General features: G+C 48.1%; 1 protein-coding gene across 1 annotated transcript in view; it reads left to right on the top strand.

The window, feature by feature from the left end:
- The window catches only part of DOCK3 (dedicator of cytokinesis 3), a 181,873-nt gene that overhangs the window by 39,319 nt on the left and 127,557 nt on the right, over positions 1-14,997 (top strand). The window contains exons 7-8 of the mRNA XM_078612853.1: positions 860-1,008; positions 4,298-4,382. Coding sequence (XP_078468979.1) covers positions 860-1,008; positions 4,298-4,382 — 234 coding nt within the window. The remainder of the gene's footprint in view (positions 1-859; positions 1,009-4,297; positions 4,383-14,997) is intronic.

Genomic DNA, 14,997 nt, shown 5'->3' with positions numbered 1-14,997 from the left:
CAAAGTGACAAGGCCTGTCTCACAACAGCTCTCAGCTTATCTGTACAGGAAATAGACATGCAATGTTTTCTATATATGTAAATACATATGCAACTGACTATGGTGAAATCCGACTGCTCTGTTACGTGTTAGAACAGTGGACAGGGTGCAACCCTGCGATTGATTGCACTCGCCACTACTGATGGGAGGGTCTCCACGAGATGGAGCTATAGCGAGTCCAACTAAATGTTTTTTTGGCCTACTCTTCCATGCAGCCCAAGCCTCTTTAAAGAGGTGAGATTACCCTCACCCATATGATGCACATGCTGACGATGCTGTGATGTCTCCACAGCAGAGCCATTGTCTGGATATGTTCTACACGATGATGACTGATGATGATGATAATCGTGATAATGATGATACTTGTGACGATGATGACCATGGTGATGATCACCATGATGAGGATTATGTCCACCATGATGATGAGAACTACCATGATGTTGACCACGATGATGATGACCGTGATGATGATGATGACGACCATGGTGATGATAACCATGATGAGGATTATGTCCACCATGATGATGAGAACTACCATGATGTTGACCATGATGATGATGACCGTGATGATGATGATGATGATGACCATGGTGATGATAACCATGATGAGGATTATGTCCACTATGATGATGAGAACTACCATGATGTTGACCACGATGATGATGACCGTGATGATGATGATGATGACCATGGTGATGATAACCATGATGAGGATTATGTCCACTATGATGATGAGAACTACCATGATGTTGACCATGATGATGATGACCGTGATGATGATGATGACAATGGTGATGGTGGCGGTGTCTTCCTTTGGCAGACCCAGCGTTTGGAGCTGTTCTACAAGCTGCGGCACGTGATGCACGAGCTGCTGGACCTGCGGCGACAGATCATCTCAGGACACCTCACTCTGGACCAGGTGCGCGAAGTCAAGCGCCTCGTCACGGTGCGCCTCGACTGGGGCAACGAGTGAGTGGCACTTACATATCTTAGCAAACACACATCGTCATTTTAACACGTGGGCTTTCGCGAGTATGTTATCATCATTGTTAAACTTAATACTATACTTTTTATTTAGTATTTTACCAGGTAAAGCCCACTGAGCTCCATAGCTCTTTTTCAAAAGGGACTTGGCCACAAATGATAGCCCAATAAAGTGGCTTATCATGTGGACATTTCGAGCAGCCAGACGCTCTAAATGCACGTTGTTTCTAAATGTGGAGGGGAAAACCAGAGGACCCGGAGAAAAATCCACGCGACCACGGGGAGAAGTAAGTCGGCCCGGAATCGAATCCGACCTGTATACCAGGCGAGGGAGTTAACATCTCGCCACTGCAGTGTTCCACCATCATTAGCTGCAGCATCATCATTATCGTCGTCATCATTGATAGCATCATCATTATTATCATAATTATCATTGGCAGCAGCAGCATCTAAAGCATCATCATGTGTTGTTATCACTACCATTGTAGCGGCAGCATCATAGCTGTCATGATCATTATCAACATTGTCATCGTTGTTTTCGCCATTGTTTTAATCACCATGGTAGCAGCATCGTCATCATCTGCATCATTAACATACTCAGAGGAGCTAACTTCTTTTTTTCATTGGACCATTGACCTGAACGTTAATTACTTAAGACTCTGCATTACGTGTGTAGCAATTATCATTAAGCACCTTCCGCGATATACATCCTGGAGAATTTTGGGACGGAATAAAAATGTCGATTGAATTTGCCGTGGGTGGCTAAATTCTATATTCGCCGAGCGAAAAATCACCGCCGTAATATTTATGGCCATCATCATTTAGCTCCCATTAGCATCGCCAAAAATGTAATAAATAACACGCCCCAAACACACCATCCTCGTAATTTGGCACTTAATCTCAATGGCAACGAGTAGTGACCGGCAGATGTTGGGAATTTGCATACGCACGTGGCAATTACACTGAATTATAATCCGCCAACGGTCTGTTTCATGTACCTTACCACTAAGCGAAACATTTTTTTTTATTTGACCAGGTAAGACCCACTGAGCAACATCTGAGCAATATAGCTCTTTTGCAGAAGCAACCTGATCACAAATGAGAGCTCCACGAAGTGGATCATCGTTTGGAAATGTATAGCAGCCAAATCTTGTGAACGAATTATCTAAATATGGAGGGGAAAACAGTAGGTCCCGGAGAAAAATCCACGCGGCCACAGGGAGAGAACATGCACACTCAAAATATACAGCAGCAGGCATCAGGGTCGGGATCGAACCCACGACCTCCTGTATACCTGGTGAGGTAGTTAACATCTCGCCACTGAACTGTGTCCCTCTTTGAACAATCTTCTCGCTTTGTCTCAAACACAGAGCATGGCAATCCAGGGGGATGTGCCATATTAAGTTATTCTACATTCGGTATCATCAATTAACATAATAAATGGTGAACAAATACGAAGCACGTGCCATTTCATCAAACATCTTAACCTAAACGTCGATCCAAGAATATTTGATTTGATGGAAAAATAACAATGCGCCTTTTAAAAAGCAAAAGTATTGGGGCGGTAAGGCGGGCTTGGGTGAGGACTAGCAGCCTCTGTTCGAAGGTGAAATCCTTTGAAGCAAGACCTTCAGGGGACACTTTTGCAATAAAAGCACTCTGATTTGCGAAACCACAATCTCTAATGAGCCATTGAAACGTTGGGGGGAAGACACAGAGAAGACAAGCTGCGACCATAATGCCAATTAATTGGTTTTCTCCCACACGGCAGTTTGAAAGGGAATAATACATCAAATATGTAAAATATTATAGTAGATACTTTTAATTATTGCTGTACTGTACAGTCTCAATCTTGGTTGAAAATCCTTCTGGAATGGTCTGCGGTTCAATATGTATGCATATATATATTATACACACACAATCACTTTCTTTGTAATTGGTACCTTGTACAATAGGATTTCCTCAGGATGAGTGGTGTCTTATCTCATCCCTCCGAAGCTCTCTCTAACAATGTGCCTATGCTAATCACGGGCCACCTGTTGCTGCATTCGATTGTCAATTCACATACGCAAGAGACAGAGCGGGAGAGAGATTAATCCTTAACCATGAAAGTATGATTTATTACAAACTGATTACTGTCTCATTATATGGCTCGATTGCCGTTCCCTTGCGTTGAGGTTTATGTCATCGCGGGCATGGTTGATGTTGTTGATGAAACCCGATGTAAGAGCTTATTTGCTCACAGGGTAATTCAACATCAACTGAAACTGAACTGGGCAGCTTTAACTGGTTATTGTTTAGATGTCAAGCTTCCCAATAGATGAATTGATTCAAATCTCTTTCTTTCCATAATCGTCATCATCATCAGCCACGTTCAGTTCACTGCCAAATGAAATCATCCCCAAACCACCGCCAGCCCACGCTTTATGGAGTGAATATTTACATAAACAGATGCACATCGATGACCACGTGTGTTTTACACACCAGAGCTTTCGAGACGTGTGGTTGGTAGATAATGCAGATTTGTGAGGCTCCCAAACCCGCTGGGCTGGTGAGATGGTCGCGAGAAATGGCAGTACATCAAGTGTGTTTGTGAACACATCTGTGCGGAACCTTTGTTTTCTCCTCGAATGCTTTCGCTTTCTCTTGAGCTCTCCGATTTCTCTCCCACAATGCAAAGCACTCCTTGAAAATGAAATTGCAGTCCCGTCCTGCAAAGAGGATGTCCTATGGGGGGGGGGGGCACAGGGGTGCGGCGGTTTAGCGCGCACCGCGTTATGAACCGGGAAACCCGGCTTTGATTCTCAGCTACGGCTTAGCGCGTGAGCAACGAGTGAAATCGAAACTGGTCCTGGACCCCGCTGCCGCCCTGGCCGACGGCCTTCACCAGCGTGGCGACACGGCGCTGGAGACGCTGCGTGAGGAAGGCCCTGGATTGATTGAAAGGCTGAAATAAATCTGCCGTTGTTCGATCTGCGCGTTCGATGCGGTCGTCTAAATGCGCGATTGAACGCCGAGGCGTTTGGTGGAGCTGGAACTGTTTGACGCCGCGTAGTGAACGTGCGGAATGAGCACATTGTTTACGTGACAACCCTTACTAGTTGGCTGTGTCGGGTGGTGGCGGGTTTTAACGACACATTTATATATTTACGCGATGTGACCCCCCACCCAAAAAAACCCTCTATTATGGATGATATTGATCGCGAAAGCTTCCGTGTTAAAATTAGTTAACCGTAAAAAACGCGTGTGTGTCTGTGTGTTTGTGTAACTGCAGACAGCTGGGCTTAGACTTGGTGCCAAGAAGAGATTTTGATCTTGTGGATCCCGACCAAATCAGTGTTACTGACCTCTACAAACTGGTAAGCTCACCGCTCCCCGACCACGAGACTCACATCGTCGTTGACACTTATTAAATCTGCTCATTTTCTCTCTCCGACGCGATTTCGGGTTGCACCACGTGTTGTTCATGCACGGTGTCTGACGCTTCGCTCCACGTGGCTCAGAGCTGAATCCACTTCAGGGGGACGCACATGAGAGAGCAAAGACTGCACAATCACTTGAGTTTGTGTTAAACAGGAACCCATATATCATGTGGAGCAATTTTGCCAATAACATTGGGTAATCCAGCAACATTTGTTGGTTGGCAAGCCTCGCTGCTGATGCAACCCAGAAGGTCGAAACCAGTTCAGAGTTTTGCCAACTTAAACAAGATGACGCTTGACAATATTGGGTCTTTCTTGACTTAAAGCTTTCGTGACTGCAGGAATTAACACAATACATAATATTCGTGATCTGATCCCATATGTGACGGATAGGATCCCTGACATGCAATACCCTGGCGTCTACAAACTACAAACTAACTAACTAAGCTGTGTCTGCGGCAGTCGTTACATTGGGGAAACTAAGCGACATGTCTCAGACAGTGTTCGTGAGCATGCGTGTTGCAAATCTTCCTCCACCCGACGCAGGCAATGAATGCATTTGTCACGTGATGAACGCACGCGACAATTTATTACAATTTCAGCAGCGCCACCGGTGTTGGAAAGCGACCCACGCACATTTAAATGGGAGATTGCGTATCGCTGGTGCTTACAACCAGCATCTTCAGGCTGTTTGCCAGAATTGTGAAAATGTTCTCCAGTTCCGGGCCTTAAATAGGGGGTGTGACCTCATCAATGTGCATCCACAAGGGAGCAGTAGGGAGCGGATGTGATACTTGGGAGGGAAATACATTCACATAGAGTATGTGAGTTTATCTAATAAAAGACAATAACCGTCTAGTAAAACTCATAAGCTACGACTTAAGCATTTTAAGTACGCGAACATCATATTCCTCCATGTCACCATAGCTTACATATACCGAGGGTTTACGACGCACAATTTATTTCCGCAATCTGAAACCCAATTTGTTTTTGTTTAAGATCCCACTTTGCCACATTAACACAACGATCCTCGATCTTAGCCGCCCGTGATAAAACCCTGTTCTCAAGCGCAAGCGAGTTTGATGGTCTCGGTCTGGCTACCGACATATCACATTTAAGTGATATCTTGCCGAACCTGGTTGATTCGCGTGCGGCGAATAATCCTGGCGGGGAAACTAACAAAAGGCGTTCACCTGGCGTGGACATGGAGGCATCCTTTTAGTGACTTCGCAAAAAAAAAACATTTTGTGACGTCACCTGCCAGGGATTTGTCGCGTGCCGACGACGGGGCCCGTACGCACGAAGGTGCCGAACGGCGCCTCTTGTGACCCCTGGTGGTTGAGCACCGATAGTCAGACGGTAACATGTTGAGGGGCGTGGGTGGGAATAGTGGGGGGCTAAGGGGAACTCAGGGGGAGTCACCGTTGAGTCATTTTCCACGTCGGGCTCGTTCAGCGCTGCGACGCACGAGCCGTGGACTTTCTCGTCAACCTCCTCTCTGACACGGGGTGATGCACCGCTCGCTGCGAGAGTTCCTCGTAGGAGGTGCGTTCCGCTTCGGCTCATGACAACACCACGTGTGGGGGGGAGGGATGCCGGGGGGGGGTGGGGATGCCATTTTTTTGCTTTGTAAAAAATGCCATGCGGCTAAAGAGGCCCTTTTAACTAACGTTCAAAGGAGTTCTAAAACGTCATCTTCGAGGCTGTCGGGTGAGACTGCGGCTTCTCCGGCGGTGTGCTTGTGGGTTGTGCAGTGGTCGCTAGCGCGCTGCGCCGCGAACCTGACGACCTGAGTTCCACTCCCCCACCTCGTGGCGAACAAACAAATATCCGAATCTACCCTGGGGCTCCCTCCTTAGGTCGACTCGGACTTCAAGCGAGTACCCGGGCCTGGTGCGGTGCGAAAGCATCGGTGTTGGGGAGACAAAGGTGGCCGCGGCGTGGTGCTGGACACACGCCACCCTCGCTCGTATGTCTTGCTGGCATTCGTAGGCGTTCGCCTGTTTGGGCTATGCGGGGTATTTCTAACTACGTGACTTCACCGAAAGGACCAAAGAGTATGGATTTCTGCAGTCTGAAAGCTTCAAATCAGGGGTGGGGGATCTTTGTCTTTTGTGCGTGAGCTTCTCGCATCCCGACACGAGGGTCCGTGTGTCCACTGACCTCGTTCGTCGTCTTTCGCCCGCTCCCTCTCTCTTCTCCGCGCGTCGCCAAAGAGATAATAGTTGGGCAATGTACAATGACCTTCCTTGTCTCCCGTTGCCAAGGGCAGCACGAAATAAGCCCACGATTGGGGGGGGGGGGTGCTGGCTGGCTGGCTGGAAGAGGAACAAAGTTGTCCCTAAAAAAAAACATTGTTTAATCCGTCGGTTGAGCACGGAGAAATTAAAACAGCGGAACTGATGCCAAAGGGATTGTGAGAATGCTTGCGCCTGAAGCCGAGTGTGGCGGGAATAGTAATTATTGCCGGAAAATCGAGCGTGGTGGAGCGACGGGGGTTGTTGCATGTTCCGCGTCGCGCGCCCGTCGCGTACGCAATCGGCGTTGTGCCAATGCCGCGTGATCGAAGCTCTGTGTGTTGCGTAAGTAGAGTTTAGATAATTTTTTCAAGTTCATTGTAATGTCAACATTCTTTTTTGACGTTATGACCAGGATTATCGCAGTGTTACTTCCTAAATTTGTATTCATATTTTTAAATAAAATCCTTCATCATCAGCCATGGTCAATCCACTGCTGGATGACAGACACCCTCCCACACCATTTCAACACCATCCCTCATCCAGATTTTATGTTTTGAATGCATTGGTCATGGTGGGGGTGATGGGCGGAGGGAGTTGACCATACTTCACCACGCCGGTCAGTGTAAGTCTGGTAAAGGTGAACACACATTGTCTCACCACTCTACAAGCGCCTGGCTGGTCGGGGTGTCTCTGTGCAGTGGTACAGGTACTCAGGAGGTCGCCAAGGCTCTTGAGCTTATCAGTGCTCCATTGAGGAAGAGAATGTGTCGAGAATACTTGGTTTAAATTAAAAACCGTGCATTTGAAATCTAAAGCGCTTCTACATTTAGTTTTCGGATACTCTTGGTTCTTTCGGTAAAGTTACGTAAATAGAAAAAAAACCTCAAAAATTAAAGCAAAAAACCCACGACGTTTCGATCGCAACACAATCGGTCTTCATCAGGCGGAGAGTTTTGTTTTATCATTTACGTGACTTTACCGAAAGAACCAAGAGTATGAATTCCTGCAGTCACGAAAGTTTTAAGTCTAAATTTAGTTTTCAGATATCTAAAGTAATTAACTCATCACTCCATTGGTTTCCCCTAATGGTGACATTGAGCCTGTGAAGACAAACGCCAGTAGCGTTCGTCCGCACATGAATAACACTGCGATTGGGGAAGAGTTTTTTTTTTAAGGAAAGCTTTATCTTGCACGTTCCCTTGGATCCCGCAATAGCTACAGTGACACGTACGTGTGTACGTCTACTCGACACATCTATGGAATGATCCGTTATATGATGGCCCTCTCACTTCTCCACACGGTCTTGAGCGTTGCATTTGTCTTCGTATTCCTCGAGCTCCCGGGAAAAAAGGAGACTCGTGGTCTCGATGGGCAACGCGTTTGTTACTCCACTGCCGGGGGAAGGGCTTCCGACACCACGTGGGTTATGGGAGTTGTTTGACCATAATTCACCACCACGCTGGTCAGTGCCAAAGGGGTTGGGGGTGGGAAGATGAGGACCCAGAACAGATTTCACTCGCCACTGATGTTAACAAAAGGCTCAGTCCCATTCACACGCACCTTCACATCAGCCGCACCGAGTTTACACAGCAAAGGCTCATTCCTAGCAGCGTGCTTCAGCCGCACCGAACCTCACAATTATAATATCCAGGGCCTACCTTGGCTCCTCCCACCCTCAATCAGTATATATACAAGGACTGTTTTCTTGGAATTTCTCTCACTTGATACAGCTATCGTGCTGTGACGGTTCCACCTGAAGACGGAAGCTTGTGTTGCCTCCGAAACGTCGTGATTTTTATTTTATTTTTATTTTACTTTTATTAATTTAACATTTTTACCTACGTGACTTTACCGAAAAAACCTAAGAATATGAATAAGAAGAAGAACCCTGGAGGGCGTGTTCAGAGTGCGTTTCGCGCCAACCACTGTACGCCCACTCCACCGCACGTGAAACGTGATGAAAATGATGATGACGGCGACGAATGATGAGGATGATGAAGTCTTCCAAAAATGCGTCAATTATTATCATTAGCTCCAAGCGTCAGATATGGGCAGCTGCCGTGGCGTCAATGCTTGGCACAATTCAGAGGGCACCGATTCAACTCAAATCTCCCAGTTGAACGAGCCGGGCAATTTTCTTTGAAATCCCCCTGGCCTCTGTCCACGCGGCGGAACAAATGGGGGTGCACCACGGTTACCTGATCGGCAGGCCACGTGCGGTGGGGTAAAGTGTGGGCACTGCCGCCTCTCCCAAGTTGCGAAGTCGGCGTAGAAAGGGGTAGGCCAAATGACCTCCATGGGGTCCGCCTGGAGCTACCTCAAGCTGTGGGCCCTTCACGCAGCAGCGGGCCAAAACCGTGCACGCCAGAGGTCGCAATCGGGTACCCGATACCCGTACCCTACCCGATACCCTGGTGCGGCCGGGTACGGGTAGACCGTGAGTCACTGGTGAGTAACTGTTTGTCACTCATTTCCCAACGTCTTGTCTCTTCTCACAATTCAAGTTCCTAGAATCAACCCACCCGCGCCTGCAACATGGCTTCATCCCAGAGGTCGCAATCAGGTACCCGATACCCGTACCCTACCCGTACCCGGCCGGGTACGGGTAAGGAATCAAAACCCGTTTGCGACCTCTGGTGCACGCGTGCTGCCACGATTTCACCTCGTGCTTTAGCCACGCGTCAGACGGGAGTTTGTCAGCGTGTAGGCGAGAGCGGTAACGTTTGTTTACGTGTGACCCACTTATTACTTAACGTCGCCTGATGTTGGGATGATACGTGTACGCCTCAACCATTACGTAACGCACTCTCCTTTGAGTGCTTCCTGCTTTGATTTTGCTTTAAGAAAAAAAGATTTGTCACAGCAATGTGCTGTGCTGCTGGAATCAGGGTTTTTTAAATTATTATTCTTATTCCATTTGCTCCCTAATAGATCCAGGGAAAATGAATGCTTATTTGAGCATCGGGGTGGCAGGAAGTGCACTTGGCAAAGCTTAACCCTTATATCGACACGTTAATTACAGAAGAAGCAGAGAATGATAATGACGCATAGCCATGGTTTAGGTTAACGCTTTCCAACGTGTGTTTGACTTTGGACATCTCGAATTGGCAGGAGAGAAGCTGACGGGAAGCAAAATGCAATGACTGTCTTTGGTTATAAATCCCTTTTTGCACGGTTTGCCTCCAACTCTTTGGCAACCACTTTGTCAATGCCACCGGCTTTTAATTGGGCAAGTCCCTCATAGCAACACAACTTTGCGCTGAAATAGAATTCATTCTCGGTTCGTCTTTACGAGGGTTGCCGTGTCTCACTGGTACGGATGGACGGACAGACAGACGGACGGACGGACAAACCTCACTTCACTTTGCTCCTCTTCGCCCCCTGTGGAGCACAAGGCCGTAACAAGCCCACGCCATGCCGGACGGTCTTTAGCAGCTTTCTCTGCTTCACCCCAAAGACAGGCCCCCCATAATCTTCAGTTGGTCTTGAACGGGGCCGTCGCCAGGTGGACTTGGGCCAGTTCTCTTCCCAGTTTCCGCTATGGACTCGGGTTCCATTCTCAACACGAGTACTCGCTCTGTTTTGTCCCGCGTTATGCGTCTTGAATTGGTCTTGATATATAGGTCCCGGTTTGAAATCTTGTTTGGTCAGATAATGTGACAGATTTTCCTCAGGCAGTTTTTTTGTACAGATCTAGTGCATTAATGCTTTAACGGCAACCTTAGTTGGAAAGTATTTGCAAAAACGTATGGAATGTGTTGACATAACCAGAATCAATTATAATTCGACTCTTACACTTTGGATTAATATAGCGTCTAAATGTAACCGCACCTCAAGTCACGGTGCAGAACAATAGATGTGCTTATGACGAGGCGTAAGGAAGACATTTATTTAACACGTACGATTATTTTTAATATATGGCGTTCAATACAATGTGAAATACAGAATAAGGGAATGTTGGCCGTGAGGCTAAGAGGTACATGTGACAGACACAATAGTGTATGCATTGTCAAAATTCAGGGTCACGATTCAGTTCAATTAATTATTGGTTTTTTTATTACAATGCGGTAAAATGTTGTGCCTCGAGTGGCTGGAGGGGTCCCGTTAACCCATCGCATGTGTAGTGACAACTTGACGCACTTCTCTTGAGATGGCACTTTATTGAACACACGTTCACTTGACATCAGGCGGAGACCCCCACTGCAACAGCCCCGAGTCTCCCACGCATCTCCCCCTTTTCTACCGACTGAGGCCACGTCCCCCTTCTCGATAATTCTCGCTGACTCTGGACGCTCGCTCCACCGGCAGACTCCACCGTCCTCTTCCGTCACCTGACCACGCCTCCTTCTCAAACACTCCCGTAGCTAGCAGTCACTTTGCACTCACAACTTATACCCCTGCTGTCATTACCTCCCGTGGCCACTAGTCCACTCACAGCCCATGTAGGCTCTCCTGTCATTACACGTGCACCGTGTTGTATGGGAATTGAGAAGCAACATTTATACTGGTAGGAACCTCCTGGTTACACCAGCCCACAGGGGATTATTGTGTCCGTCCGTCCGTCCGTCGTGAAGGGTGGGGCTGGGTGGGGAGGGAGGGGCTGGGTAGGGAGGGTGGGGAATGGCTGGGTGGGGAGGGTGGGGCTGGTTGGGGAGGGGAGGGTGGGGAGGGGCTGGGTGGGGAGGGTGGGGAGGGGCTAGGTGGGGAGGGTGGGGAGGGGCTGTGTGGTGAGGGTGAGGCTGGGTGGGGTGTGGGAGGGTGGGGCTGGGTGGGGAGGGGCTGGTAACCCCGTGATGCCCTTATAAAACTCAACGTTTAACCTACTCACGCCGGCTTGTGCCCTCACAGTCGGCCATATTTGCGGAATACACCACGCCGCCGTTGACCCTGGCCATTGACCGAGCAACCCAACGTTCCTACCAGCGCCTCCGCAGGAATGTGTTTATTTCTCATGTAATCCATGCATCTATCATGAGCACTAGATAAATCAATGCACACCTATTTCTGTTACTGGAAATGGGGGATTGAATCAGCCCATCATACACCTCGGGTCGATAAAATAGTACCACTTTGAAGGGAAGTCAACAGTTGTGTTATCATCGATAGACTCGCCCCAGTCATAGGAATGTAGAATTTCCACACAGTGTCTCAGGGCTGTAAACGGGAGATGTGCACTGCCTCACAGTTCCTTTGAGCTGGAAATCACTTCGACTTTTTTTTTTGTTAATCTGAGATGGAAAGGTTGTTAAAATGTGTGAACAAAAGGGCAGTATCAGCTGACTCGGTGGAGAGAGTAATTAAATAACTAATGCCAGCTTATTCTTGGTTCTTTCGGTAAAGTCACGTAGAAGGGAAATAATAAAATAATAATAACAATAAAATTATCACGACGTTTCGACTGCAACACAAGCAATCATCATCTGGTGTGAAATCCACAGCAAGAAAATTTGAAAAAAGAGGCGTTTTCTCTTAACGTCAGCACCACGGACAGCGATTTGGCAGTTGGTCAGATGGACGAGTCCATCTATACTAAGGGAACCTCATTTGCCAGTAAAAATATGATAATTGGTTTTTTACCCTTCTATCGGGCAACAAAACTGACACCTTTTTTGTGTTTGGAAAAGAGGAGGGAGGAGAGGAAGAGAATGGAATGCGGTCTGAAAGTCACCGTAAGCGTGAACACAATCAATTAAGACCCGAAATGGTTCATCAAATCCTTCCAATGATTGCTAGCCAGAATCCATCTTCTCGGTTGAAATTGTCTCTGTGTTTGTATATGTGGATCGCCTCATGAACGAATCTCTCATGGTAGCCAGATGGCTTGCAGATAACCTCTGTCTTGGAGAAGTCAATGTCATGTGAGTCCACTGAATTATAACAGTGATCTGCCACGGCCGAGGTGTTGGTCCTACCGTGTTTTAGGTCTGCTTTGTGCTCACGGATGCGGTCCGAGACATGTCATTTGGTTTCTCTAATGTAGTAGTTACATGTAGTAGTTACATTGGAGAAACCAAACGACATGTCTCGGACCGCATCCGTGAGCACAAAGCAGACCTAAAACACGGTAGGACCAACAATGCCTCTGTGTCGTGGCCTTCAATGAATGTGCTTGACACTTTTATCTCATACAACTTTGATAATGGTGACATTTGTTGCTGGCTGCATAAGCATTCTGGGCCTTTGGGCCATGCAATCTAAAAAAATATGAAAACCCGGCGTAAACACACGACTCACAAAAAGCAAAGCGCGTGCGTACGCAAGCGTCGCGCTCTCCGCTCGCGTAACGTTCCTTCGCAGCTTGGCTGCTCAAGCGAAGGCCAAAAACAATGATGACAATAACAGCAGCAACAATAAATAAATAAATAACCTCGCTCCGCTGCAGCATTGACGTGCGGTCGTAATCCCCTGAAGACGCAGCAAATTAGGCATCGTCGCAGGTGGCTAACAACCAACTGTCGCATCCCACGCAGAGTGAGCTACGCTTGAGCCACCCCGCTGTGACCGCGAGTTGATTGAGGTCGTCGGCAAGGGGCATCCTCGCAAACTGCCTCGTCTGTAAAAAAAAGAAGCAGCTTTCTCGCCACGAGTCCTGTTACTCCTTAACCATTGATGCTCACACTCGGAGCTTGCAGGGTCACGCTTAGGTCTCGGTAGTCTATTGCGTTGGTTTGAACGGGTCGCAATCATCGTCACCATCATCATCATCAGCAGCAGCCATGATCTATCCACCGTTGGATGAATGCTTCCACACGCCGCCATCTCTCGCGATGCATCGAATCCGTCGAGCTCCGGCACGCGAGCTGATAGCATCGCTCCGTCTCCTGTGGAGGATGTCCCCTCGGACAAGTGGCTAATTGGACATATGTGGGTTGTTAATTGTCCATTGCCTGGGTCAAATTGATCGTGGGTGGTCACGTTGTTCACGCTTAGATGGTATTTGCCACGAGCGCGTCTCATTGTTTGCGCGCGAGTCTATAATTGATAGCGAGTCGGTCATAACGGGTTTATTCGGTCATATTTTTTATCTCAAGCGTCAGTTCGTAGATCTGATTGAGCTTGCGTGGGTCTTACAGCATGTACTTGGGTCTCGCCGGTCATGCGCGGGGTGGGATGGGTTACTGCGGGACCATCGTGGGTCATGTGCGAGTCAAGGAAGGGCCCCGCGTGGGCCTCAGAGATGTTCGCACGTCCCTCGGTACGTCGTGCGTGGATGACGGTGTCTTACGCTCGGCTGGTAGCGGCGGCGGTTCAGCCTGTGGGTCGCAGCAGCTGCTGGATTCCGCTCGGTGAATTGCGGACGGTTTTCTTGCCGAGCCGGGAAGCGGAGAGAGGTCAGCGAGCATTGTCGGTGCGAAAACTAAGAAGTTTTTTTTTGGGGGGGGGGGGTGTGGGGGGGGGAAGCCCTGCTAAATAAAAAATTATAATCCGTCAAAAACACAAATGCCGAGCATGCGCCGCCGAAGGTCTTCGTGTAAACAAGCGGGGCCACAGACGCCGTTCTGGAAATTCTGTCGGAAAGTTGAATGCGCTGCAAAGTGTCACAAATTTTCCAAACGGAGCATTTTCGGATTCACTGTGTTGGATGTACCGGCGGGAAAGGGGGGGTTGGGGTTAGGAGGAGGAGGAGGGGGGGCGCAGATATTTCTAAGCTGATAATTAGATGATATTTGCGGTCTTGATTGCACATTATTTTGTTGTACGAACAAATGAGATTGTTTTTCTCCAATGTGAACGCAACCGTTATTTGTGTTAAATGCCTTGAAAGTTGCATCTCCTCCACGCTTCGCTGCCTGCAAATCAATCGGCAACGATACGATCGGCAGAAATACAGACACGACCGCGGGGTTTGCTGCTCACGCACACCGCTGAGCGCATCGCTCATTCCTCCACAGTTGTAAAACCCGCGCCGTCCGTTCAAAGCGCCGGGCTTTTGGGTGCGTGCACGCTAAATTCAGACGGTGGTTTAGCGGATGTCTTTATTTTCTCTCTTTCTCTTTTTTAAAGCTCGACCCCTTGATTGATTTCCCAGCGTCCCAGTTTTCTCTGCGCCTGTTGGAAAGGGTCGTCGAAGGGAAGAGTGGACTCTGTAGCGCGTGCTCCGTGGCTGGCCACGACGCGCCTCGCCACAGTTCAGTCCGCGGTGTCTTGACACCGAGTGGAGTAAAACCATAGTAATAGGTTTTTACCCTTTTACCTGGCAATAAAACTGACACCTTTATACAATGGATCATGTTTGCATTAACCACAACACTTGCGGTCAAAATGCAAACAAAAAGACAACTCTGATAATGTTTGCACTGTCCTTGAAGCTG

The sequence above is a fragment of the Lampetra planeri genome, chromosome 40 (assembly GCF_965212315.1).
Source record: "Lampetra planeri chromosome 40, kcLamPlan1.2.h2, whole genome shotgun sequence".
Taxonomy (NCBI): domain Eukaryota; kingdom Metazoa; phylum Chordata; class Hyperoartia; order Petromyzontiformes; family Petromyzontidae; genus Lampetra; species Lampetra planeri.
The sequence above is the reverse complement of the archived record's forward strand: the minus strand, read 5'-3'. Positions and strand labels throughout refer to the sequence as shown.